This window comes from Eretmochelys imbricata, chromosome 4 (genome assembly GCF_965152235.1).
Source record: "Eretmochelys imbricata isolate rEreImb1 chromosome 4, rEreImb1.hap1, whole genome shotgun sequence".
Lineage (NCBI taxonomy): Eukaryota > Metazoa > Chordata > Testudines > Cheloniidae > Eretmochelys > Eretmochelys imbricata.
This window is the reverse complement of record NC_135575.1, coordinates 128,548,747-128,575,901: the sequence shown is the minus strand read 5'-3', so window position 1 is coordinate 128,575,901 and position 27,155 is coordinate 128,548,747. Positions and strand designations below refer to the sequence as shown.

At 40.0% G+C, this 27,155-nt stretch overlaps 1 protein-coding gene across 4 annotated transcripts; it reads left to right on the top strand.

Annotated features, from left to right (window-relative positions):
* Window positions 1-372: 372 nt before the first annotated feature.
* On the top strand, window positions 373-27,101 carry TACC3 (transforming acidic coiled-coil containing protein 3). 4 transcript variants are annotated; one of them, XM_077815940.1, is made up of 16 exons: window positions 373-509; window positions 3,920-4,082; window positions 4,215-4,360; window positions 8,108-9,187; window positions 10,527-10,614; window positions 11,176-11,371; window positions 12,804-12,856; window positions 13,208-13,335; window positions 13,424-13,538; window positions 16,743-16,898; window positions 20,999-21,075; window positions 21,155-21,198; window positions 24,220-24,380; window positions 25,565-25,671; window positions 25,912-26,032; window positions 26,924-27,101. In XM_077815940.1, the coding sequence occupies exons 2-16, from the start codon at window positions 3,921-3,923 to the stop codon at window positions 26,987-26,989; spliced, it is 2,700 nt and encodes an 899-aa protein (XP_077672066.1). In that variant the 5' UTR covers window positions 373-509; window position 3,920; the 3' UTR covers window positions 26,990-27,101. The 4 variants fall into 4 exon arrangements, with proteins under 4 accessions (XP_077672066.1, XP_077672065.1, XP_077672068.1 ...); XM_077815939.1 differs by having other exon boundaries at window positions 10,524-10,614; XM_077815942.1 differs by lacking the exons at window positions 373-509; window positions 3,920-4,082; window positions 4,215-4,360 and adding an exon at window positions 7,006-7,099 and having other exon boundaries at window positions 10,524-10,614.
* Window positions 27,102-27,155: the final 54 nt, after the last annotated feature.

Genomic DNA, 27,155 nt, shown 5'->3' with positions numbered 1-27,155 from the left:
AATATACAGCATGTTTCTTGTAGGAAACATTTATTTGAAACAGAATATATTTAGGTCTCTCATTAGCTTTCCTGAGCTCACAAACATCAGCCCCTGATTCTGAGCCCCTGAAACCAGTGGGGAGAATTTGGTGCTTAGCCAGCGGGAGCGAAATGAAAAGGTTCTCGTGTTCCACCCTCATCCCTAGAAAACTACATTTCCCAGCATGCCGCACGCACCATCGCTTAGTTCTGGGGAGCTTTTATTGGCTGGGTGCCCCTCCTCCAGCCCCCTCTCTGATTGGTCTGTTCATACCGAGGTCACCTCTGACTTGATTGGCTCCTGGCCTGTCATTGGCAGAGTCGAGCTAACGTTGACATTTGAAATCCTGAGGCGGGGGCCGCGGCTGCGGCGAGTGGGCTCGGTTGGTTGCTTGCCGGTGACGGGGAGAGCGGCTGCGGGGCGAAGAGGGGAGACACCCGGGCAGCCGAGCGCACAGGCAGGGCCTCAGGCCTGGAACTCGCCGGCAGGTAGCAGCCCCCCACCCCCAGCTGCGGGGAAGCTGGCGGGGTGGTGTGGGGGGCGCTGAGGTGTCGGGGAGGGGAAGGGTTTGTGGGTTCCCCGCTGAGGGAGTCTGGGGTGTGGTGCGGGGCCGGGGGGGGGGACTAATGGGACTCCCTGGGCCGGGTGGATTTGGCTTGTGCACTGACGCGACGGTGAGGGTGTCCTGACAATACGGCGGGGGGGCGTTCGTCTGTCGGCCTCTAAGCCTCCCAATCTCCTGTCGCCCCCTCTTCTCCCTCTCTCTAGTCTAAGCCGATGAAGCGAGCTGCAGCTCTCGAAAGTTTATGCTCAAATAACTTTGTTAGTCTCTGAGGTGCCCCAAGTCCTCCTTTTCTCTTTGCGAATACAGACTCACGCGGCTGCTACTCTGCAATCTCTCTAGGCTGTTCTCCCTTCCCCATTGCTGCAGCTCAGTGGCCACGTCTGTGGCTGCCCGGTGTGGGAGCCGCTGCTCCATTCCTGGCTCTGCTGGTAACCGAATGTCTTGGTGATTCACCAGAAAAAGGCCCTCTTTTGTTCCCCTGAAATGCGTGACAGGGGCATGGGGGAGGGGCAGGGGGTTTAATCATCAGCTGACTTGGCAGTGGCATGACCGGGATCTCCTCTGCTCCCTGGTGAGGCTGTGTCACCCTCAGACCTTTCCTTTGAGTTATGTGTTACTTTCGCAGACTTGCCTGTGGGGCTGTAACTTACTAAACAGGATGCCTTTTTGTGGCTGGGAAGTCTGAGTAAAATCAGCCTGGCAATCATGTCTTCTAGTTGTAAATAAAAATTGATTTTCATTTACATTTGCTACTAACTTAAATGCTGGTATTTTTTTTTTAACATAGCTATGGTCATCCCAATGACTAGGCTCTTACTGAGTGCTAAATCTAAGAGCTCAATATTGCAAAAAAATAAAATGTAGGTTTTAAAAAATGTGGTATGTTTTACACATGTGCCCAAGGAATCTTTAAATATCCATGTTAATATGACCGTAATTCTCAACCTATTTATCATTGTGGGCTGCATATCCAGCTCTCTATGTGTTATGTGGACCACATCCACACAATATATATTACGTGTATGGCCCCGAGGATGTCATATGGGCTGTAGCTGTGTGCTGATTGGGCCCCAAGTGGTCCATGGGTTGAGAACCACAGTTCTATGAACTGAACATAGACAACATGCACATGCCAGTATAGAACACCTGCCATGCAAAGCACTGAAGCTACCTGTTCTTCATGTCCTGTGTTCTGCTGAAAAACTGAAGGCATTATTCATAATGCTCCACACTAGTCTCTTCTCTCTACGCTGAATATTCAATGCAAACTTTAAGTATGCACAACTGTGTGAGTATTTGGGTACGCTGTTGCCATGATCTTAAAGTTTGACATATATGCCAAAATGAACTACTACTAAACAGTTTTTAGCTGCGCATCTTCTAATTTCAGGTTTTGTGCATTCTGAGGCATACAGAGAAACCTGAGTTGACCTTTTTATCTAATGATATTGACAGTTCTGCATATGCAATTGCAGATTGGCACCAATGCACTTAACTATATCCTTCACTAAAACCTAAAGCAATTAAATGTTAAATTGTTGAGATTTATGTATTTATCAGGTGGAAAACTCAGTGATGGCTTTCACATACTAACTCAATCACATTTACACATGACCATTCTTATGCAGTGGTACCTCATGGTATACTAATATTTATGTAAATGGATCAAGTTATAGTTAATTGCTGTGAAAACTAACTTGTGTTCTCAACCAAATCTTACATTAAAGTAGTCTATTCTCTGCAACACTACTTCAGATATCAAGTATTTACAATGACTTTGTTTCAGAACGTAGAAATGGTTGCAGTGGTTGCTAATGTATGGAAATCTAGATGTATGTGGTGTGTGCGTGTATAGTATCTTTAACTCGATGTTGGATCCCTATTGTGCACATCATATGTCTTTTTAGTGGTCTTTTATTAACTTTTCCAGCATGAGCAAAGGCAGCTAAATTGAATAAGTGAAGAAGTCTCTGAATGGTCCTTGTTGTGTAAAGAGATCTGGTATTAAAAGGATGCTGTCAACTTAAATCTTATCTTATACTTTCTATTTTATTCACTGACTACTTAGAATATTACAACTACAACTCTAAAAATTCAGTTCACTGCTGCTCACAGGTTTGTGTGCATGTTAAACCCCCCCCCCCCCTTTGGCTTGGACAAAAAGCAATGAGGTTAACTTCCCTTGAAGATTCTCAGAGCTGTAATTTGGGGGTAAAGTTTCAGTTGACACTGTCCCTTTAAAACAAGATGAGGACTAAAAAAAATAGCAGACATGCTTTAAATCCTGCTAAACTTTCTTGCATACCTTTCCATTTTTAAAAAACCCTCATAGATAGTTCTTAAACATTCAAGACTAATACTAGGCATCTGTAATTATTATCACAATCATACCTACAAAAAGACAGACAAATGAAAAGAGTGTCTGTCAGAAATCGCCAGAGTTAGAGTCCAGTGCCAGCATTAAAAACATTAGGATTTTTATAATAATTTTTGAATACTTGCTTTCACTGTGCTCTAAACTTCTCTATCTTTTGTCCTTGATATAAAACCCACTGAAAAGTAAGCATACTATAAATTGTGCTCCCCTAGATCACTCGTAAAACAAATCAGTCTACAAAGTCTGATGAGCTGTATATAAGCTCCTTTAATGTCGACGGTAACGTTGCATGGAAAAATTATATTCCCTATAAAGCTCTTCTGGTTCTCATGCTAAAATGTTATATATAATATTTATGTAAATAGGACCCTATGGTTCTATGTGCCTTATTATGTCTGCTTGAACTGTTGAGTCACAATTTATATTTGAGGGGGATGAATAACTGACATCCTGAGAAAGTGGGAGGAAATGCATATTATGCTTATGTCCTCCGTACCATTTCAGAACATTAACTATTAAAAACTCTGTTCAAATAAGGAGATTCTGGAAGCTTAATCATGATGCATTATAAATAAAATGTAGGAATTTTGCAGGCATTATGTTTCCCCTGCAAAAACTGTGGCTACGCATAGCTTGAATATCATGACAACTGCATGACTGCATATACCTGTCAGGTTTGGGGGAGGGGAGGGAAGAGAAGAGAACTTGTGACCACGTTGTGTTTAAAAGCAGAGTTGCTGATGTAATAATGTATGTATCTGCTTTTTCAATGTATTGTAGTATGTTAACTTGCATAAGGATTTAGAATAGTTGTAAAACTCAGTTCTGTGGCTGTTACAGTCTTTCTTCACTAGCATGCCAGGCTGATTGTTAAGAGTCCAATTATCTGAAAGCACAGCTGTCTGACAACACCCTCTCATTCACGTTGTGGGCATGTAAATGTGATTATTTTCTAGAATGAGTCTGCAGATTTTAAATGGCGAAAACATCAGCGATGATCTAACAGCAGAAAGCTGTTCCTTCCTTTTCCCGCCACCAGAGTCCACAGGGAGACCTTCTATCCTTCGTCCATCACAGAAGGAAAATCTGCCACCAAAAAGTGTAGCAAAAGCTATGAAGGTATGTCTGCATTTATGTTAGCCTCTTCCTTCTCACGCTTTCAGGGCCTCGCTCTTAAGAGAAAAAATCATGTATGTATTGTTGGGGGCTTAAAAATATTCAATCAGAAACTACTTTTTTTTCACCTCAAAGGTAACTTTTCAAACTCCTATGAGGGATCCTCAGACTCACAGAATCCTGAGTCCTAGTATGGAAAACAAACTTGATGCTACTTTCACACTAGACGATTGTACTGAAGTTCTAGGAGACCTTCATCTGTCTGAATCCAGCAGTGCTGCGTGAGTAATACACTTAGTGTTCTTGCAAATAATTAAGGCTATTAAGAGTGACTGGTTTGTGAATGCAATATATGTTGAGGACAACTATCTCCCATTAAAAATTTGTCTGCATAATCAACTCTGACACTTTCATACTTATCAGCAAGTTCTAAATTGTACAAGTAAAGCAATCTGGTGCTGCAATTAAAAATGATACAGGGGAGCCTACATAGCTGGAGCAAAAATACCCTAGTAATAAGCACTACTACGATAGTAATTATAATAGTACTACAATAGTAATTCCCGTGTTCTAGTCCCAATGCTTTCACTGATACTGGTCAAAGGAGTCTGACTAGAGACAATGCTTGAGTTATACCTATAAAACAATGCTGGGAAGACAAGCCCTTAGACTACACCATTGTAATACATGTACATGACTAAGATTTTTTTCAGTGGTACTCACTTATAAGTAGGGCTGTTGATTTAATTGCAGTTAACTCACACGATTAACTCAAAAAAATTAATCGCAATTAATCGTAGTTTTAATCACATTGTTAAACAATAGAATACCTGTTGAAATTTATTAAATATTTTGATGTTTTTCTACATTTTCAAGTACATTGATTTCAGTTACAACACAGAATACAAAGTGTGCAGTGCTCACTTTATATTACAAATATTTGCACTGTAAAAATGAGAAACAAAAGAAATGGTATTTTTCAATTCACCTCATACAAGTACTGTAGTGCTTTCTCTTTATTGTGAAAGTGCAACTTACAAATGTAGAATTTTTTTTTGTTCCTTAACTGCACTCGAAAACAAAATAATGTAAAACTTCAGAGCCTACAAATCCACTTAGTCCTACTTCTTGTTCAGCCAATCGCTCAGACAAACAAGTTTGTTTACATGTGCAGGAGGCAATGCTGCCCGCTTCTTGTTTACAGTGTCACCTGAAAGTAAGAACAGGCATTCACATGGCACTGTTGTAGCCAGCATTGCAAGATATTTACGTGCCAGATGCACTAAAGATCCATATGTCCCTTCGTGCTTCAGCCACCATTCCAGAGGACATGTGCCCATGATGATGATGGGTTCTGCTCAATAACAATCCAAAGCAGTGCCAACCAACACATGTTCATTTTCATTATCTGAGTCAGATGCCACTAGCAGAAGGTTGATTTTCTTTTTTGATGGTTCAGGTTCTGTAGTTTCTGCATCGGAGTGTTGCTCTTTTAAGACTTCTGAAAGCATGCTCTACACCTTGTCCCTCTCAGATTTTGGAAGGCACTTCAGATTCTTAAAACCTTGGGTCGAGTGCTGTAGCTATCTTTAGAAATCTCACATTAGTACCTTCTTTGCATTTTGTTAAATCTGCAGTGAAAGTGTTCTTAAAACAAAGAACATGCTGGGTCATCATCTGAGACTGCTCTAACATGAAATAGATGTCAGAATGTTCAGTCACAAATTTAATGCATGCGTTATTTTTTTAACAAGCATCATCAGCATTGAAGCATGTCTGCCAGAATGGTGCCCAGAGCATGAAGGGGCATATGAATGTTTAGCATATCTGGCATGTAAATACCTTGCAATGCTGGCTACAACAGTGCTATGTGAATGCCTGTTCTCACTTACAGGTGACATTGTAAATAAGAAGCGGGCAGCATTATCTCCTGCAAATTGTAACCAAACTTGTTTTGTGTAAGCAATTGGTTGAAGTAGGATGGAGTGGACTTTGTTTTATTTTTTGCAGTTATTTTTTGTATATAATTCTACGTTTGTAAGTTCAACTTTCATGTTCGAGATTGTACTACAGTACTTGTCTGAGGTGAATTGAAAAATACTGTTTCTTTTTTACAGTGCAAATATTTGAAATAAAAATAATATAAAGTGAGCACAGTACACTTTGTGTTCTGTGTTTGTAATTGAAATCAATATATTTGAAAATGTGGAAAACATCCAAAAATATTTAAATAATCTATTGTTTAACAGCGTGATTAATTGTGATTAATTTGTTTAATCGCTTATAAACCCTACTTGTATGGCATTTTTTGTTCTTTTTTCAGAAAATTACTATCTCCAAGCTGGCTAAAAAAGAACTGGATAATCTTTGACTAGTGGTCAAATTCTGATCTCAAATCCACGCAGCCTCTCTGAACTGAACAGCGGTATTTGATTCTAGATCTTTAGGCACGGTCACTAATTTTTTAGTTGTAATTCATATGTCAACTAAACTTCTTGCTCCTATGTCTCTAAATGTCAGGGTCTGACATGTAGGGATTAAGTGACTTTTACAATGGCAAAGTGGAACATTTATTGATGGTGTTGTACAGTCATGATTCAGGCACAAGTAACAACATCTCAAGAGCTACTGCTTTTGTTAGAATAATAGAATATCAGAGTTGGAAAGGACCTCAGGAGGTCATCTAGGTCCGTTCCCCTGCTGTTGTATATCTCCTCTCCCTTTCTCCATGCTACAGTGAGAATGCTTGTGTTGCTGCAGTCTAGTATTGTGTTGTGGTAAGGAGTATGAGGACTTATTTTAGGACTAGGAGGAAGAAAGTACTACAGATGGAAACTTTCAAAGAACAGCACTGTGGTGCATAGTTCTCAGGCTCTTATTGGTTAAGTACTGAAAGAGGATGGGAGGGGTCTGATTACTTAGACAACAAGTCTTGCAGAGAAGAGACTCACAGGATGGGGAGATCGTAGTGAACTGTATCCTTTCTTGCTTCCAACTTTGTCATGCTGGAACTTTAACTGGTTGGCTTTTAATTATGTTTTGCTGTATAGCTTTTGTGTATGTGGCATTCATATAACTTTTTGTACTCTTTTGCAAAAGAGGCAAAACAATGGGAGGAAATACTTTTTCAGGAAGTAATGTCTTAATGCTCTATCATGTGTACATGAGCTACAAATAAGCAAACTTGAGCTCAGGGGTGACTTGGGAACATAACATTAGAATGTGTCCGTAGTGATTATGCATAATCTTTCTATAATCTATTCACTTACAGCAGTCAGTCATTTCTTTCTCCCCCCACCCCCTGTGTTCTTCCTTGCCTCTCTGTTTTTAGTAAGTATTAGCATTCAACTTCTGTATTCAGAGCAGTCTATGCAATTCTGGCATACATGTTTCATAGATGGCGGGGGAGGGAAGGGAGTGGTCACGGACAGCCCAAAAAAAAAAATCAGCAGTGACCAGAGAAAGCAAAGGATGGAATGGAAGAAGTGAGTCATGTTGTAACTTGATACATTATGTTGATGGTCACTCCCATTCTTATAAACCCTGTGTGAATATCTACACTAGTCCAGGAATCTGTACCATTATCTGAATCTAAGTTCTGTAGGGGTTTTCAGTACTACTGGTTCTTTACTACTGCAGTACATATTCAGCCTATCCAGAGAGTTATGCTCTGAATTTCAGCCTCCCTTGTAAAGCATTCCTATGTGGGGTTGAGGAGAAAAGGAAGGGGACTCAGCAGTGTGTTTCTATATGAGCACAATGTGGTGGAGGAGAACTGACTTCTTTAGGAGAGGTTTTGTTGGCTTTTCTCTAATCCCTGAACAGTAAGATACCAGGGTGGTAGGCTCTTTAGAAAGCAGACAAATTCTCTTGCTTTTATGGTGATCTCAGCCCTCTTTTGTCCAACTCTTTTGGTGTAGCATAAAGCTTTGTAAACTCCAGCATATGAGTTTGAAAACTGTTTTTTTTAAATGGTGTCTTAAAATGGCTAATTATAAATTAACACTGACTTTATTTTTGTGTAACAGAAATCAACATGTAACAGAATTTGACACGAAAATTACTAGAGAAGATGCACAAATGCAGGAGGAAGCCAGTGTTGTTCCTTATCCAGATGATGAGATGCCAGTGAAAAGCTGTGGTACATACAGCATTGATTTTGATAACTTAAACAACATCAATCCATTCCAGAGTTCCTCTCAGATGCAGAATTCTCCTGAGAGCCTAAAAAAGTCTCCTATATTGTCTAGCAACCCTGAAAAGGTTTCTGAGAAAAATGATACAAATTCTCTGTCACTGGATGATACCCTTCCTGTTACTTCCCCACCTACTCCTGCAGTGTCTGAGAGTACAAATCTAAATGCAGACACTCTTATTGGTGTGACAAAAGAGACTGTTTTCATGGATGTCGTGGTGCCTGGTAATGAGTCCAAACCAATTCCTAATGACACTGAACTGGATATAAAGCCCACTTCTGGTGAAGTCAGCAAAACCAATTCTTCCAACGGATCAACACAAACACAGAATTCTCCACCACCTGTACAAGGGTCCTACACCTTTGATCCTAACAGCTCTGATACAACACATCCTTTCAAAACTAGGGAATCAAAGCTACAGAATTCTCCAGTAGCAGAAGGAACTTCAACAAAAGAGTCAAAACCTGAAGAAGAGGCTAGCTTCTCCAAAGCCGAATCTGTGAAACTAGAATTTGACTTCACTGATAACACAGCTAGTAAAAGGCCACCTCCAAGGAAACTAGGTAAAAGACCTGGAATTAAGCCTCCTTCCAAGAAAACTGCTATAGCTCTAGGGAAAACATTGGAGAACTCTGAGGCAAAAAGCAAGAGTAAAACAGAAAGTGATATTCCTGTTTCCAGTGCATCTTATAACTTTGACTGGGACAAATTTGATGATCCAAACTTTAATCCATTTGGAGGAGGTTCCAAAGTTTCTAGCTCACCCAAATGCCCTAAACCCAACACCGAAAAAGCTAATCAGCAAGAGGAACAGGATAACACCTTACCAAAATGGGAATCTCTTCCACCAGAGCAGATTAACAGAATTGTTGTTGCAGATGAGACTGCTGAAGAAATAGTGCCTGAAACTCAGTAAGTAAATCTTTAATTGAACTTGTAGAACTGCCTCAAAGACTTTTTTTCAGGGCAAGATGATGCCAAAAATTTGTGGGTGCAGAAATCTGTACAGTTCTGAGAAATCTGTGCTGGTGCCTCTGAACAGAATTTTTCTGTTGACAGTCAACAAATTTTTAAAAATACCTCTCTCTGTCCTTGCTTCAAAAAATAAAAGATAAGAGCATCAGATCTGTGTGCCTGCTCTCCCTTCAACATTGCCCTGCCCCCTCCTTCAAAATAAACTTTATATCTACCCTGTTTCCCATTCACTGATCTGTCACATTCCTTCCATTGTAAATGTTAAAGCTTGGAGAGCTACCAGATAATGGCTGGTTCAGTAGCAGGGAGCGGAACAAACTGGACAATTGTTCTGTTTTACACTCTTAGCCTAAAATCAATTCTCACTTCACCTCTGGTACCTAACCCTAATGTTCTTGGGGTGCAGGACAAGAGCTAGCAAGGAAGAAATGACCCTCTTGTTCATCCTATTATTCTATAGTAGGGAGTTCACACTGCTTTCTGGTTGTGAACATGGTCTGTAATATAAATGCTTCTCACAAAATCTGGAGCTGCAGGAAAAAGTAGTAATATCAAGGTACTGGAGCTTTCTTCCCCTAGTTAATTTTAGGGTGTAGGGTGTTGAGTTTTGAAGTCCAGTTTTAACCACTACATGCCAACGACTTTACTATGGAACATATTGGAAACAACTAGCTGTTTATCCAGAATAGACTCTATTTCATTTCATTTGATAAGAATGAGTAATACGTGTTCACTCTCCTGGTCAAGCATACAGAGCCACCTATTACTGTTAAACTTAGGGTAAATATTAAATTTACACTACCATCAGCTAAAGTTTTGGACTGCTACAGTGAGGCTTTATGGAGTGCCTATAAAAATGTTACTACGGATATTAGACCATTGTTAAGGGGAGGGTGGGAACCCTATGAGTTCTGGGGTTTAACTCCAACAGAGCTGTTTTCACAGAAGTAGAAACTCCTTTAAATCTAATCTCCCTGCTTTTTGTTAATGGAAAAGGCTGTTTGGCCATTCTGTGGCAGTCATGACTTTCTATGCATCCATAATAGCATTCTAGCTTTCATGGGAGAAGTATGTAAATTCATTGTCTTACCTGCTGATTTTTTGTTAATGGAGAGCTTGTTGCCATTTAGAGACCACTATATTAGTGGTGGGCTGAGGGGGGAGGCAAGCTGTCAAACAAGCTTCCTCTGCCTAAATGACTCTTAGCCAGGTCAAGGAACATGTTTAGACCTTACAACTGACTAGATTATGATGACTTTAACTGTTTGTTTAGTAGCTTCCCTGAAGAAAAACTGAGTGAAGATGAAGACAAATTTGTAGTTCAAGCAGAAATTGAAGAGGAATCTTCAAGAGAACTAACTATGGTAATGTGTATCTATATTTAAGATATCCAGTTCTAGGTAAAACCATTATGTTAAAGCAGTTTTCTATTTCTAATAAAGTTGCTGTTCTCCCCTTCTTGCATGCCCTTCAGTCTAAAACTGTAACTCTTACAAATCCTCAGACTTCTTTAGTGAAAACAAAGTTTATTTTAAAAACCAATGAAAGAGGGGTTGGGCCCTGTCTGTACCAAATCCATAAACTCAGCCTGACATAACTGAAGGGATCAAATCAGTGTCACGGAACATCTGAAATACCTTGATTTTAGTTGACAGCATAAAGTGCTCAGGCTAAAAACTTAAATCAAGGGTGGGGAATCTGATAAAATGCAGTTCTGCTTGATGAGGATTAACACAATGTGTTGGGTTAACAAATTCCTGCTGCTGTTGCAGTCTTCCCCATGGATTCTGTTTCAGCAACCCTTTTAACTGTTGTGTAACAAACTGATTTAACCATCACTAACATTTTTAAGTGCCATAAATGCACTATGCCAGTCATACTCCCAATGTTCCATATTACAAACTAAGTGTGTGTATGCCTTCCAGGAGAGAAAAACAAGCTCAAATACCTCACCAGTTGATGCCCACAGTCAAGATAACTTGCCTTTATTTGGCAGTGGAACATCCCCTTTGGCTGACCAAGAACATGAAGCCAATTGCAAGAAAACTGAAATGGCAGTTGATATAAATGATCCAACAGTAGTCACTGAGTCTGAAGAGTACTTCAGACCCTCAACAGAAGGTAAGAGCAGTTGCTCTTAGCAAGGCGCTGCAACAGAACTGGACACACATGCTGTTAAAACAGCTCTGTATGCTGTTTTTCCGCTACTTCAGTTTAAGTTACAGGAACATACATCTCATTACCAATTCTAGTTTTTAATGTTTCATCCTGCCTACCTTTAAAGGGACAATCCTTAAATTCAGACCAGTAACTTTTCCTAAGATTATTGAAACTGACAGAAGTTTAAAGAGGACTTTTTACACTTAACACTTGAAAGCATTGTTTACGGTCAGTTTCCCTCTAATAGTTTTCTTTGACTGTTTGCTTCTTGCAAGTACTACCCAATAGCTATTTTTAAAGTTGAAGGAGGGGGGAGAGGAGTAACTTTAAAGCCACCAAAACTGGCAGGGTTGTCGGAGCTGGTGGAGTATCCAAAAATACTCTTTCCTTTTCCTTCCCCCTTCAAAAACTGACTAGATTTCCTGTTGACATTGTCCCGTCAAGCAATCGACACTAAATAACCAGGTGCCAAATCCAGTTACAATCCAAACAATACCACCTCACCTGTTTTGGTGACAATGATACAGTTTCTAATGGGTTTCACTTGGTTGGTTGTAACATTAGAAAAGCACTTTTATGTTGAATTATTCTTTTCAGGTCATAAAACCACACATTACCAAAGTGCCCACTATACAAAACACAAATCTATTGAACAATCTTGATACTACATTTACTTCATACAAACCCATAGGACCCACCCTGTCCTTGTTATGGTACAAATGGCTTTTCTGCATTTTCATACCTTAAACAGAGAAATCAAGTGCAGAATTGCAATTTTATTAAAAAATAAAAAACTTCTATAGTATGCTGCATAATTCAAAAGATTGTTTATGCTCAAAACTAGAGGGCTAGGTCTATCATTGCACATTAAGTTTACTTGTTCCCCTTTTACAATCTATCACAAACCTCTTAATACTCGGGTTGGTGGATCATTTTGGAAAACGATGACTATGGTAATAGCAGCTGTGTGTAAATCTGCATAGATTGAACTGTCAATGATATACTAAAAGGACAGAGCTCATAGAAGAGCAATGTGTCCATTCTTGAGGATACCTCCATGTTAAACTTAAAAGATGTGCACTAGCTTTTCAACTACATCAAGACACTTGAATCGTGTTAACTCCTTCCGTCCCCAAATAAATAAACCTGAGTTTTAAGAAGAGCAGTGGGGTTGTAGGGTTTTTTTGTTTTGTTTTTTTTTAAAATGCGAACTCTTTCCCTTCTAGGCTAAAGTTCAGGGTTCTTTTCTCATGCTAATAACTTAATCTAACTGGGGACAGTAGTTTCTCTTTGCTTTCCATCAGTTTCATATCAATGTCACTTTCCATCCTGCTCTATTAACAACTGTATGACTATATGAAATCATTTTTATTAATATATTTGCCCTTTCCAGTTCTAGGAATGGGCATAGAAATAGACTACCTGGAACAATTTGGTACATCCTCAGTAAGTATCTGATATTTAAGCAGTTAAACTTGTTGGCTCAAGAGTTAGGGGTGGGGAGAGAACAATAAGATCTAATCCTTTCTCCTCTAGGTTGTAGGTTCAAATGTGGCCCAGTTGGGTGTAGCAGTTTTATGTACCATCTCATGAGTAGATAGACTGAGCTCAACCCATTGTCTCTTTCTCATGATCCCCCTATAATTAGCTGCTGTCCTTGTTGGTAGTCTAGCCAAGGCTGAGGTTTGACTAAGCCTATCTTCTGGAGAGAACACACCACTTGAAGTTTCTGAGTTGGCTATACTACAAAGTAACATATCCTTCAATGTGAGTAATATCTCCCCTATCTCTCCCCAGTTTAAAGAGTCTGCTTTGAGGAAGCAGTCATTGTATTTGAAGTTTGACCCTCTGCTGAGAGACAGCCCCAAAAAGCTGGCTCCTGGAACAATAAACTCATGTGTAGTCAATGCACCATTTCAAAGTGGGTAAGTATAGATTTTAATCTAAATTATAGCACATAAATTTGGTTTTGAACACTCTCATTTTAACTGTTTGTTTGTTTGGTTTTTTTAGTCTTCTTTCTGACTTCAGTAGACTGCCTTTGGAAACCACAAAGCCTGCAGTGAAATCTCTTCAAAATGAAGAAAAGCCTAAAGGACTGGATCTTCTGGGAACTTTCCCAGCTCCAGTAAGTAAATCATAAACATGTCAATTTTCATGTTAGTGGATTTTTGGATGAGTTCTTCGAGTAGGAAGAATAAACAACCTTTATCAACTTCTTGCCTGCTTAGTGTTCCTGCACTGCTGTGGGTTAGTGTTGGTGTTACAATTGCCGGTACCCTCAAACAGGACGTGTGCATTCACTGGGTGAATGGCATTACAAGTGTTGCCAAGAGACTTTAAATGGCTTAATACATATAGGTTGTCTCTGAGTTTTAAAATGACAAAGGAGCTGTGATGATGTATTGAATCTGGGGTACACTTGAGGATATTATGAATATCCATATTGTAATGAGTTATGCCAGATATGCAATGTAAGGTATCTGCAAAAATGTTATAATTTGCCAGATCTGATGATCTGATTTATGTGTTTATTATGAGTTCTAGATATGTATGTCTGTATTTCAAACTTGTGCTATGCTTCTGGGTGACACCCCCAGACAGTTTGGTATCTGTACTGCGTAGTCTGCTTGATGGCCAATTAAGGACCATCAGCTATACAACTGACCCATTGAGAGAAGGTATGGGGATACACCTTATGAATCAACAAGGCATGAAGGGCATGCCTAAGGACAGAAAAGGCTTCCAAGCCATGTGCTGGGCAGTTTGTTTGAAACAAAGGAAGCACAAGCCACATGGCAAAAGACTGTAAAAAGGCAGCTGCATGTTCTCCATTTTGGCTTCAATCCTGCTTCTTACCTCTGGAGGAACTTTGCTACAAACTGAAACTCTGAATAAAGGACTGAATGACCCATCCACGCTGTGGATGTATTCCAGAGGGACTTTCAAGCCAGCAAAATCACCAATACTGCTAGGAGCCTGATATATGGACTTTGAAGTCTTTGCATGTATGTGACTCGTTCCATTTAACATCTCTCTTCTGGTTCTTCCCCCCCCTTATAATAAACCTTTAGGTTTAGACACTAAATCATAGAATATCAGGGTTGGAAGGGACCTCAGGAGGTCATCTAGTCCAACCCCCTGCTCAAAGCAGGACCAATCCCCAATTTTTGCCCCAGATCCTTAAATGGCCCCCTCAAGGATTGAGCTCACAACCCTGGGTTTAGCAGGCCAATGCTCAAACCTCTGAGCTATCCCTCCCACATAAAGGACTGGCCAGCAGCTTGGTATTTTGGGTAAGATCCAAACTGTACTGATCTGGTAACGTGGCTGGCCCTTTGGGGTCAGAAGAACATTTTTTGTATATGTGAGTAGTTTTAAAACTAAACTTCTCACTGTATTGGGACTAGGTGCTGACTGGGAGCCAGAGAACTGGAATGAAATAAGAGGGCTGTGTGATTTCCTTTTTGCTTCTTGATAACCAGTGGGGAATCAGAAGCATAGTTTGTGACTGGTTGAGGAGATAAACTTCAGTGTTTCCCACCAGTCTTGGGAGTATCTGCTCTCCCTTTTGCAGCCTGCCCTGCCCTTGGCATTTCCAGTGAGGGCTGCCACAGGCACCACAGGTCACATTGGCATAGTCTTGGCAGGATCCACAGAACCAGATTATTTGGGTTTTTGATCAGAACCCCATGATATTCCAAATTGGAAATTTAAAACTGAATGTTAAAGTTAGTTAGCTGGCCAGTCCTGTACAACTAGCCCTGCTGGCCACACCTCAAAGATGGGATATGGAGATTAGTTAGTGGAACCAGCTGTATATGAGGAGCCGATTCCTTTATAAAAAGCAGCAGGAAGCTTCAGAAAGGGGAGTGCTCAGGGAGAGAGACAACAGTAAAATGGAAGTCAGAGACTGCTAGGAGTGAGCAAGTTCCAGCATGAAATCCTGAGCCATAGGGAAAAGGGCTTCAGGTAGGGAACACCTAGGAGACACCCTCAGCAGGAAATGCAGATTGCAGCCTTGATGGAGGTTTGAGGACTTTGTTTTATTATTATTTTTGATTACTCTGATAAAACAATACCCAAGGAGGGTTGTGCTGAACCATAGAATTTGTTTAGGTAGCTTGATTGAGTGTGATGGCTCTGTTAATAGAGCCAGGTACCTGCAGAGTAATCTCAGGCCATGAAGAGGTGCTCAAGAGGCAGTTGGCCTATTCACAAGATCTTCATATTTACAATAGTTTCTAGCCCCAATACTGGGTATTAAAACTAACTTTTTTTTAATGTTTAAGTGAACTGTTATCATTGGTGAGGAGGCTTCTATCAAGCTTGTTTTGACATCAGAGTCACTGTCCTATAATTGTGCTATATAATAGCATTTTTGTTGGCGCTTTTGTTTTACTCTGGCAATTAAAAACAAATCTCCAAAAGTGTCTTCCACACCCTGAATTTCTCTTCCTAGTATCTTCCACACTATCTCTTCCTAGAGAGCAGTTAAATGTTACAATCTCAACATATTTAATTTTTGGCTTAAAATTAGGCTAAGATATTGTGTGTCTGAGTACAGAAATTCAGGATAAGGAGGAAATTCCAGCACTAAGCACTGGCCCTTTGGGGGAAATGGGGGAAATCTCGCTTGCTTACCATAACCTTAAGCTAAATTCTTACAAAACCTTGTGTGACGAGAAGCATTTTTGTACATGATCCTTTAAATTAAACTTGATTAAATGGTTCTCTGATGCCTAATAGCATTGATCATATCTCTGAAAATTGGCGCTATTAATGATCTACAGTGTTTCTGATGTTAAACACTAAAACAGGCTTGCTCTTGGATAGTGGGCTCCTAGACTGGTGTTATTGCATGTTGCCTTTCAGTCCCTAGAGGCAGCTCAAATTCCCATTTCAGTCAAAGCATTCTTTTTTCATACAGCTGAACCCATGTAAGGTGAGAAATGGGTTTTCACTGTAGTTCCTCTGCTTCTTGAATAAGCAGCACTCTGTGCCAAATTCTACAATTAAATGTAAAGTTTTAAACTTGGCTGTCCTTGTATAACTCTTTATGTGGATGAAGGTCTGTTTGCCTAGCAGTAATGCTTAACTTGCTGTGGGGGGAGCTGTTTCTTTGTCTGCTGTTCATGAATAGGCAAATAGTGCAGTGTGCTACATCTCAATATAGCTATAGTATTACCACATCTCTTTATCAAGCTAGAAAAATGACTAAGCAGTTTATAGGGATAGCTTTGGGGTTAAAATAACTTGCAATAATCTGAATAGATTCTAGTGTAGCTGATGTGGTAGTCACTCAAACTTTTTGTTTTTCTTCTCCGCAAAGGATACAGTTCCTCTAATTCCAGATATCTCAACCAGTAACGCTTCGCCGCTCTCTCCTTTTGGTGTGCCAACCAACACTGCAGTTGACGCTATTATAGAAGTGCTGAAATATAGCCAAAAAGATATGGATGCAGCTGTTGAAACAGTTAAACTAGAGGTAAGAAGAAAGCTTTAAAAGCCTTGAGGAATGTAGCACTTACTTTGAAAAGGCGTGTCATTATAACTTGTGTTATACCAATAAAATAAAAACCAGCAGGATCATCTTAAAGGGGAAAAGGCAAAATGTCACATTTATTGTGAATACAGAAAGAATCATAGTAAGCAGTTATAGCTATAACAATCCATTCAATTTCATATTTATTCGTACACACTCTCACAGGTTCTGCAAGGCTGTTATCCTAGTTACCAGCCTTAGAGTTGCTCATGCCAAGCCACTGGCCAGGTGGCCTGGACATGAGGAGGGAGCAGGGCCTTGTCAGATGCTCATCTGATGCTGCTGGAAGTTGGTTTGCAGAATCAGACCCCAAAGTTCTCAGTTTCTAGAGTCCATTTTTATAGGAATTTCTTCCTATGCCGTCTATGGGAATTGCTTCATAATGCTGTTGCTGAATCAATCAGCAGATGTCACAATCCTGATGGCTCCGTGCTGCCAGATGTTATCTTGTTCTTTGGTTCTCCCATTGTTGAGGCTGTGGGGTGGATTCCAGTCTGCCCTCCGGGGGTCCTCTGGTTATTTCCATTTGATGCCTTCTTCCGCCGATGGACACTGGATTCTTAGGCTGGCACCTCCCTGATCATTCCGTTATTATCCCCACCAAGCATCCATCCACATACATCCTCTATCTCTATTTTAATCACAATTGTTAACAAAGTGAGATGAATACAACAAAAGGGCGGGAAGTCTCTAGGTGCTGTTTCTGTTAGAGTATTGCTTTGAGTCTCTCTGAGTAGTTGTTGTTACAAAGAATTGCTTTGAGAACAGACTCTGTCTTAGAATGTACTAACACAATTAGAAGCCTGCAAGTTTCATACACAGAGGGAGAGAAACAGTACCAAAAATCAAGAGACCTCTTAATTAGTAATACCCTGGAATTTAAACTATGGGGAATCAAACTCTTTTGTGATTTTAATACAGAACTTCTTTAATATGATCCAACACATGCAAGCATTCCCCTCTTTGAGTTACTCAGTAAATACTGGGCATCTATTTCAACACTTGTTATCCCACTACCCCCACCCCCCTTTTCAGGTTTTGAAGTACAGTAACTCCCCACGTAACGTCATCTCGCTTCACGTTGTTTCGATCTTACTTCCCTGCTCGATTACAGAACATGCTCCATTTAAAGTTGTGGTTAAGGGTGGGGGCTTCGTGCAAGGGGTGGAGTGGGCAGGCCGAGGGTTGAGCCCCCCCACCCCTGGTGCTTGCAGAGTAGGGGAAACTGCCGCTGCTGCTGTTCAATGTGCTTCTAGCCTACAGCACCTTCAACCTCCTTGCCTGCCTCATTGTCTCCAGTGCCAGTGGGCTGTGCCTGTGTGGGGTAAGGTGGGGGCACCTCCCAACTATAGTACTGTACTGTGACAAGAACAAGAAATGATGGATGCCCTGAAAAGACAATTCTTGATGAGTTTCTCTGAAGGAGGAAGACTTTTTAAAAAAAATATATATATATTTTTTAATTATTTTTAAAATGCCCTGTAGTGACAACACTAGGGGAAGAATCTTATCTTTTCAAATCAGTTTCTTCTAATCTGGAGCAACAAACACAAATATAACTTCATGGCTATTGCATGGCTTCACTACAGGACAGAGTCATGTTTGTCTGGGGGCCTTAACTGTGCTTCTTATAACTTAAAAGAGAGCCAACCATTTTAAACTAAGCCTGAATTTCTTGGGGTTCTAATGCTTGCTACTAGGATAGTTCCTACATAGCTACATACATTTGCTCCAACCCCTCAGACAGAGACAAACACCTACAAGATCTCTGTCAAGCTTTCTTACAACTACAATACCCACCTGCGGAAGTAAAGAAACAGATTGATAGAGCCAGAAGAGTTCCCAGAAGTTACCTACTACAGGACAGGCCTAACAAAGAAAATAACAGAACGCCACTAGCCGTCACCTTCAGCCCCCAACTAAAACCCCTCCAACGCATTATTAAGGATCTACAACCTATCCTAAAGGATGACCCAACACTCTCACAAATCTTGGGAGACAGGCCAGTCCTTGCCTACAGACAGCCCCGCAACCTGAAGCAAATACTCACCAACAACCACATACCACACAACAGAACCACTAACCCAGGAACTTATCCTTGCAACAAAGCCCGTTGCCAATTGTGCCCACATATCTATTCAGGGGACACCATCACAGGGCCTAATAACATCAGCCACACTATCAGAGGCTCGTTCACCTGCACATCCACCAATGTGATTTATGCCATCATGTGCCAGCAATGCCCCTCTGCCATGTACATTGGTCAAACTGGACAGTCTCTACGTAAAAGAATAAATGGACACAAATCAGATGTCAAGAATTATAACATTCATAAACCAGTCGGAGAACACTTCAATCTCTCTGGTCACGCAATCACAGACATGAAGGTCGCTATCTTAAAACAAAAAAACTTCAAATCCAGACTCCAGCGAGAAACTGCCGAATTGGAATTCATTTGCAAATTGGATACTATTAATTTAGGCTTAAATAGAGACTGGGAGTGGCTAAGTCATTATGCAAGGTAGCCTATTTCCTCTTGTTTTTTCCTCCCCCCCCCCCCCCCCAGATGTTCTGGTTTAACTTGGATTTAAACTTGGAGAGTGGTCAGTTTGGACGAGCTATTACCAGCAGGAGAGTGAGTCTGTGTGTGTATGGGGGTGGGTTTTTGGAGGGGGGTGAGGGAGTGAGAGAACCTGGATTTGTGCAGGAAATGGCCTAACTTCATTATCATGCACATTGTGTAAAGAGTTGTCACTTTGGATGGGCTATCACCAGCAGGAGAGTGAATTTGTGTGGGGGGGGTGGAGGGTGAGAAAACCTGGATTTGTGCTGGAAATGGCCTAACCTGACGATTACTTTAGATAAGCTATTACCAGCAGGACAGTGGGGTGGGAGGAGGTATTGTTTCATATTCTCTGTGTATATATAAAGTCTGCTGCAGTTTCCACGGTATGTATCTGATGAAGTGAGCTGTAGCTCACGAAAGCTCATGCTCAAATAAACTGGTTAGTCTCTAAGGTGCCACAAGTACTCCTTTTCTTTTTGCGAATACAGACTAACACGGCTGTTACTCTGAAACCTACATAGCTAATGTGTTTTTTCTCAACTGTAACTCCATCTTAATATAACTTGTCTGAAAATGTAAGGTTATCCTTGTTCCCTCCAAATTTGTGTGAACACAGATTGATTCAACCTGCAAATTAACATTGACTTGAATAGATTAAAAGAGTTGGCTGCATGCTGTGAGAGTCAATAGTATAATACCGCTAACAGTGAGGGAGTAAGATGCCTATATTACAAATTAGGGGAAGTCTACTTGGAAAAAACAAGTCTGTGATCAATGTATGAAGAAATAGTAAACTTAGTCTTGCTGTGTGATGCAACAAACACCAGTGCTGTGTGTACAGGGATAGCATGGGAAGGTCACTTGTAATCTGCTTTAAAACAATTTTTTGTGTGAATCTTTTTGATTGAGAAGTGTTGAATATTACAATGAACTATAAAAAGAAAAGGAGTACTTGTGGCACCTTAGAGACTAACCAATTTATTTGAGCATGAGCTTTCGTGAGCTACAGCTCACTTCATCAGATGCATACTGTGATAAGCTATTACCAGCAGGACAGTGGGGTGGGAGGAGGTATTGTTTCATATTCTCTGTGTATATATAAAGTCTGCTGCAGTTTCCACAGTGTGCATCTGATGAAGTGAGCTGTAGCTCACGAAAGCTCATGCTCAAATAAATTGGTTAGTCTCTAAGGTGCCACAAGTACTCCATTTCTTTTTGCGAATACAGACTAACACGGCTGTTACTCTGAAACCTAACAATGAACTATGAGACTAATGATAACACTACATCACCCAGTCTACTGGTCTGTCTCTGACTAGTACTAGAGCTTTCTGCCATAACTGACCCTTATGAAATAGTGTCCATAGGGAAAATTTTATCTTCTGTCAACACCTCTTTAAGATACCCTTCAGGTTGTTGTGAATGTCCGTTTATCTCAATCCCTGTTAAGTAAATTTAGAACTTTTTTTTTTTTAAGGTTCAAGAAAAGCAAATGGAAGTTTTAGAATGGAAAAAGAAGTATGACAGGCTTTATATGGAATACCTGGAAATGGGGTTAGTGCCTGCTAATTATACAGCTTGATTTATTGCTTTTGATTGCTTTCTCTAATGTATATTCAATATTGTTTTTTAGAAAAATTGTTGCAGAGTTTGAAGGTACAATAACCCAAATGATGGGTAAGTATACTGAGTAAATGGAACACTGCTTGAGATGGGCTTTTGCTTAGACCTGAAGGGCGCACTAAATATATAGCTGGCTTTGACACAAGAATATCTAGTACTCTTCTGGCTAGTACTTTAGTCATGCTGTCAATACTGCATTACATGTTATACTTGTATCATACTGAATCCTTGGAACAGAGATCAGAGCTAGACAAATTAATGTGTTTATGGACAGATTTCTAAAGTAGAATGTGCACAGTTGTATGCATCTTAATTACACAACTGGGGTACTTACATGTTTGCTTGACTTGTACAGACACATGCACGTAGCAAGGTAGGTGCCTGATTTGTACCTAACTGAGGCATGCACAGTAATGGCCACAATATGGCTCGTAGCTGTTCAATTCTAGATGGTCCATTGATGTTACAAGTTCCAGTTGCTTACTAAGCAATTCAACAGTTTGCTACTAAATGAGAACAATAATCTGTTCCACTTCTGTAGATCACACACAGCCATATCACTTCTGACCAAATGTCAGTGGAACCCTCTGGTGGACACTTCTTGTTTCTACTGTTGTTCTAAACTGCAAAGGCAACGATTAACATGTCAGCCAAAAGCTTGCATCTTGAGTCCATAAGAATATGAGAACGGCCATACTAGGTCAGACCAATGGTCCATCTAACCTTGTTTCCTGTCTTCCGACAGTGGCCAATGACAGATGCTTCAGAAAGAGCAAACAGAACAGGGCAATCAAGTGATCCAGTCCCAGTAACTGTCAGTCAGGCCTAGGGAAAACCAAAGCATGGTTACATCCCTGACTGTCTATTGATGTACCTATACTCCATGAAATTATCTAATTCTTTTTTTAATCCAGTTATAGTTTTGGCCTTTGCAACATCCCCTGGCAATGAGTTCCACAGGCTGACTGTGCATTGTGTGAAGAAGTATTTGTTCATATTTGTCTTAAACCTGCTGTCTATTTCATTGGGTGACCCCTCATTCTTGTGTTACGTGAAGTGGTAAATAACACTTCCTTATTCACTTTCTCCATACCATTCAAGATTTTATAGACCTCTGTCATACCCCCTCCACTCCTTAGTCATCTCTTTTCTAAGATGAATAGTCCCAGTCTTTTTAATCTCTCCTCAGATGGAAGCTGTTCCATACCCCTAATAATTTTTGTTGCCGTTTTTCCATTTCTAATATCTTTTTTGAGATGGAATGACCAGAATTGCACACAGTGTTTATGGTGTGGGTATACAATGGATTTATATAGTAGCATTATGATATTTTGTCGTCTTATCAATCCATTTCCTAATCGTTCCTAACGTTGTTAGCTTTTTTTTTTGACTGCCACTGCACATTGAGCGGAAGTTTTCAGAGAACAATCCATAATGACCCCAAGATTTTTCTTGAGTTGTAATGGCTAATTTAGACCTCACCATTTTGTATGTATAGATTGGATTATATTTTCCAATGTGCAATACTTTGCATTTATCAACACTGAATTTCATATGCCATTTTGTTTCCCAGTTGCCCAGTTTTAAGAGATCCCTTTGTAACTCTTCAGTTAGCTTTGGACTTAACTGTCATGAGTAATTTTGAATCATCTGCAAATTTTGCCACCTCACTGTTGACCCCTTTTGCCAGATTTATGAATATGTTGAACAGCACTGGTCCCAGAACAGATCCTTGGGGGACACTATTTATTTCTCTCCATTATGAAAATTGACCATTTATTCCTACCCTTTTGTTTCCTGTCTTTTAACCAATTACTGATCCATGAGAGGACCTGCCCTCTTATCCCATGACTGCTTACTTTGCTTAAGAGCCTTTAGTGAGGGACACTGTCAAAGGCTTTCTGAAAGTCCAAGTACACTATATCAACTGGATCACCCTTGTCGACGTGCTTGTTGATTCCTTCCCCCCCCCCCCGCAAGAATCCAAATAGATGAGGCATGATTTCCCTTTACAAAAGACATCTCTCCTCTTCCCCAACAAATCGTGTTCATCCAAGTCTGATATTTCTGTTGTTTACTGTATTTTCAACCAATTTGTTTGGTACTGAAGTTAGGCTTACCAGCCTATAATTGCCAGGATCACCTCTGGAGTCTTCTTTTTTTAAAAATTGGTGTCACCTTAGCTATCTGGTACAGAAGTGACAGATTACATATCTCAGTTAGTAGTTCTGCAATTTCATATGAGTTCCTTCAAAACTGGTCCTGATCACACATTACTGTTTAATTTATCAATTGTTCCCAAACGACTTCTATTGACTTCAGTCTGAGACAGTTCCTCAGATTTGTCCCTTAAAGAATGGCTCAGGTGTGGAAATCATCCTCCCATTCTCTGCAGTGAAGACTGCAGCAAAGAATTCATTTAGCTTCTCTGCAATGGCCTTATCTTCTCTGAATGTTCCTTTAGTACCTCAATCGTCCAGTGGTCTTACTGATTATTTGGCAGGCTTCCTGCTTCTGATGTACTTTTATTTATTTATTTTTGCTGTTTAGTCTTTTGCTGGTTGCTCTTTTTGGCTTGCCTACTTATACTTGATTTACCGGAGGTTTTTTTTCCTTTTTATTTTCCTCAATAGGATTTGACTTCCAATTTTTAAAGGGCTGCCTCTTTGCCTCTTAACAGCTTCTTTTACTCTGTTTTAACCTTGATGGCTTTTTTTCCCCTATTACTATTTAATTTGGGGTATACATTTAGTCATCCTTTTACAAGTAAGCATGCTAAAGCTGTGCATAATTTAGATTAAATCCTTAATTAAGGAAGACTCATATTTACAAGAATGACAGTTCTACGATGCTTGTCCTTTGGTCCTTTAAAGAGAATTCTGCAGCAAAGGTAATATGGCTGCGTGTGCTGATAAGAATTAAAGGTTTCGTAAGTAGAGATAAGAAGTAAAGGTTTCATTATGCTACAGTAACGTCTGGTCCTGTGTCTTTAGTAACTGGGATGAGGGGGTGCTTTGCTTTAAGAAAAACAAAAAACACCCAGCCCTCTTGTATTTTTTTTTTTTTCATCTTTAGAGGATGCCCAAAAACAGAAAGAGCTTTCAAAAAAGGAAAACCAGAAGATGCTGGAGGAGAAACAGCAAGTTCTGTCAGATCTGAACTCCATGGAGAAGTCTTTCTCTGAACTCTTCAAACGATTTGAAAAACAGAAAGAGGCTTTAGAAGGTTATCGCAAAGTAAGATGATGGAGTGACACTGGTACTGTGCTTCCAAATCCCAAACAAGACTAAGGCCCTGTTGAGACTGGGGAAATAGCTGAAATTCTAGAACACCTCACTTTACACTAGGTGTTAGGTGGTCACAGTCAAAATTCGACTCCCCCTAGAAATGTGGCTGGTTAAGGTCTCAAAGATGTTAGTAGTTAGGGTAGACAAGGTTCAAGTCATGTTTTAAAATGCAGTAAGTATGGTTTAAAAAAAATTTGTTTTTTTTTTTAACTGAAAGTACTCCATATCTTCCTGGCTGTCTTGAGTTGCATCAAAATGTGACTAGCTCAGTGTCCTATCCTTTTCTATCACGAACAATTGAACGAGTGACTCTGAGGAGAAGATTAGATATGTGTCCCAAGAGAGCCTGTCTCTGGATTATTCATAGGTTCCGAGGCCGCAGGAGGTCAGACTAGGTGATCACAAGGGCCAAGATCATTTCTAGTAGAAGGATCTGGTTCGGGTTCAGGAGAAGTCTGCCTATTACATTAGCCCTTGGAGACCCTAACTTTTATATCACAACTCCCTTGTGCCAGAACTGTACAAACCAAGGCGGACCAGGCCTTTGCCCTAAAGTCTCACTCAGGGGAAAATGACTTATCTTTTCTCCTCCCATCTCACTGTAGTGGCTTTTGTTGCACTGCATGGTTTCATACTTGGTATTAAATATTTAATATTTGATTCAACTGCAGCAGGGTCCAAATCCTGAATTTTCCCCATCATCTTCTGCCTTTCCTGGAAGAGGGTTGATTTAGCCTTACTTTGAGCCAGAGTAGGTGGTACATTGATTGAACGAATAGAAGTGGCACAGAATGAGAAAATTTCAAGAACATGGTGGCTTTTGGTAAGAGAAGAGAGAAAAAGAGACAAAGTTGAGGATGCAAACTAGGATGAATTTCTCCTTTGTCGGCATTTTGAAGATAAGTGAGCCTAAACAGAGGTGGGCGAGAACAAGTGGCTGGGTGTTGAGGAAAGATCTGACATTCAACTATACCCTTAACTATTTGTTTTCTTGAACAGGTCTTTTGTTTTTAAAAAAAAAAAAAAAAAAACCATCCCTGCAGTAGTAGAGTCTTGCCTGCCTATGGGGTAATGAGGTTAAATTCAAACAACCACCTTGACACTAACGGAACTCTCCAATTATATTGGGATAGAATGAAGAGGCTCTGAAGAAATGTGCTGAAGATTATCTTGCAAGGATTAAGAAGGAAGAGCAGAGATATCAAGCACTGAAGGCACATGCTGAAGAAAAACTGCATCAGTGAGTACTTTCTCATTCTTAGTCTCTCATGTTTACCTTATACGTAGGGTGAATTCACAAGCAAAACTCCCCTTGATTTCAATGGGGCCAGGATTTCACTTTAGTATCTCAATCTCAAAACCTCTCTTAGAAATATTGTAACCACTTCTAAAGTGGAAGAACCTAACTTGACTTCAGACCGTAACTTGCCAGCTGTTTTGAATTAAGTCAGATTTAAACATTAGCTCACTTTCATTCCAGAGCAAATGAAGAGATTGCCCAGGTACGGGGCAAAGCCAAGACGGAGTCTGTAGCACTGCAAGCTACTTTGCGTAAAGAACAAATGAGGGTACAGTCTCTAGAAAGAAGCCTTGAACAAAAGGTCAGTTTAAGTATCTGCTACTTGACTGGTTTTAAACTTGTAATAAGCTACATTCTAAACTAGCATCAGAATTGGTGTTCTCAGGAATACCACTGTGAAATAGCAAGAAGTCTGGTGGTACCTTAAAGACAAACATGGCTACCCCCTGATACTGTGAAATAGGAGTCTTGATTGTATGTCTCAAATATTGGTATGGCAGAACCCTTTGATACTGAGAGATGGAATCCATCTACCCTTGTAGAGGGATCTATTGTGAATAATGGGTTCATTTGCATAGATGAGCCTCAGAAGTAACTAACAATATATAGACTTCCAAGACTGGATACTAGCTGAACTGTTGAAAGGGTGTAACTAAAATATAGGTTCAGGTTGAAAGTGAACAGTACACCTTGTCCTGGGAATGAGGCTTAAATATGATGGCACTGCATCCGTTCTAGATGCATTATGATCTAAAGAACCAGCATCATCATGCTATAAACATAATTCCATAATGAATTGCTTCAGCCACTTAGGAAGTGGAAAAACAGGCACCAGTAATAGGTATGTTGATGGTTGCATCTTCTATTTAGTTGTAAAGAGAACTTACAAAAGGGTGTACAACAGTCTAACAATAGTCCTTAACAGTAGAGACTACAGTCTAAATTTTAGACACTGCCTGGAAAGTTAAGGAAACAATGTAATGTAGCTGTCCCTTTAAAATCTAATCAAGATATGCCTCCTTAGGATGCCTTGTTCCAAGTCTTTACTGCATTTACAGAATTTGAGCATTTGTAATGGAACTCCTGTTCCACACAACACCAAAGGTGCTATGACTCCTGTGACTGCAATTTTGTGATATGAATGTGAGTTGCAGTTTGTTCTTGACTCACTAATTCTTTGTCTTCTTAACAGGCAAAAGAAAATGATGAACTAACAAAAATCTGTGATGACTTGATTTTAAAGATGGAAAAAATCTAATATTTGGACTGTTGTACATATGTTCACTCAGATTCATTCTGTCCTTTTTCTTTGTGTGTTCAGTGACTTTTTAATTATGTATGTGGAAAGTAATAAAAAGTAATAGATTTCACTTGCACTTGTTCCTTCATGTAATGTTGGTTGTATATTGGCTATAAATATGGAG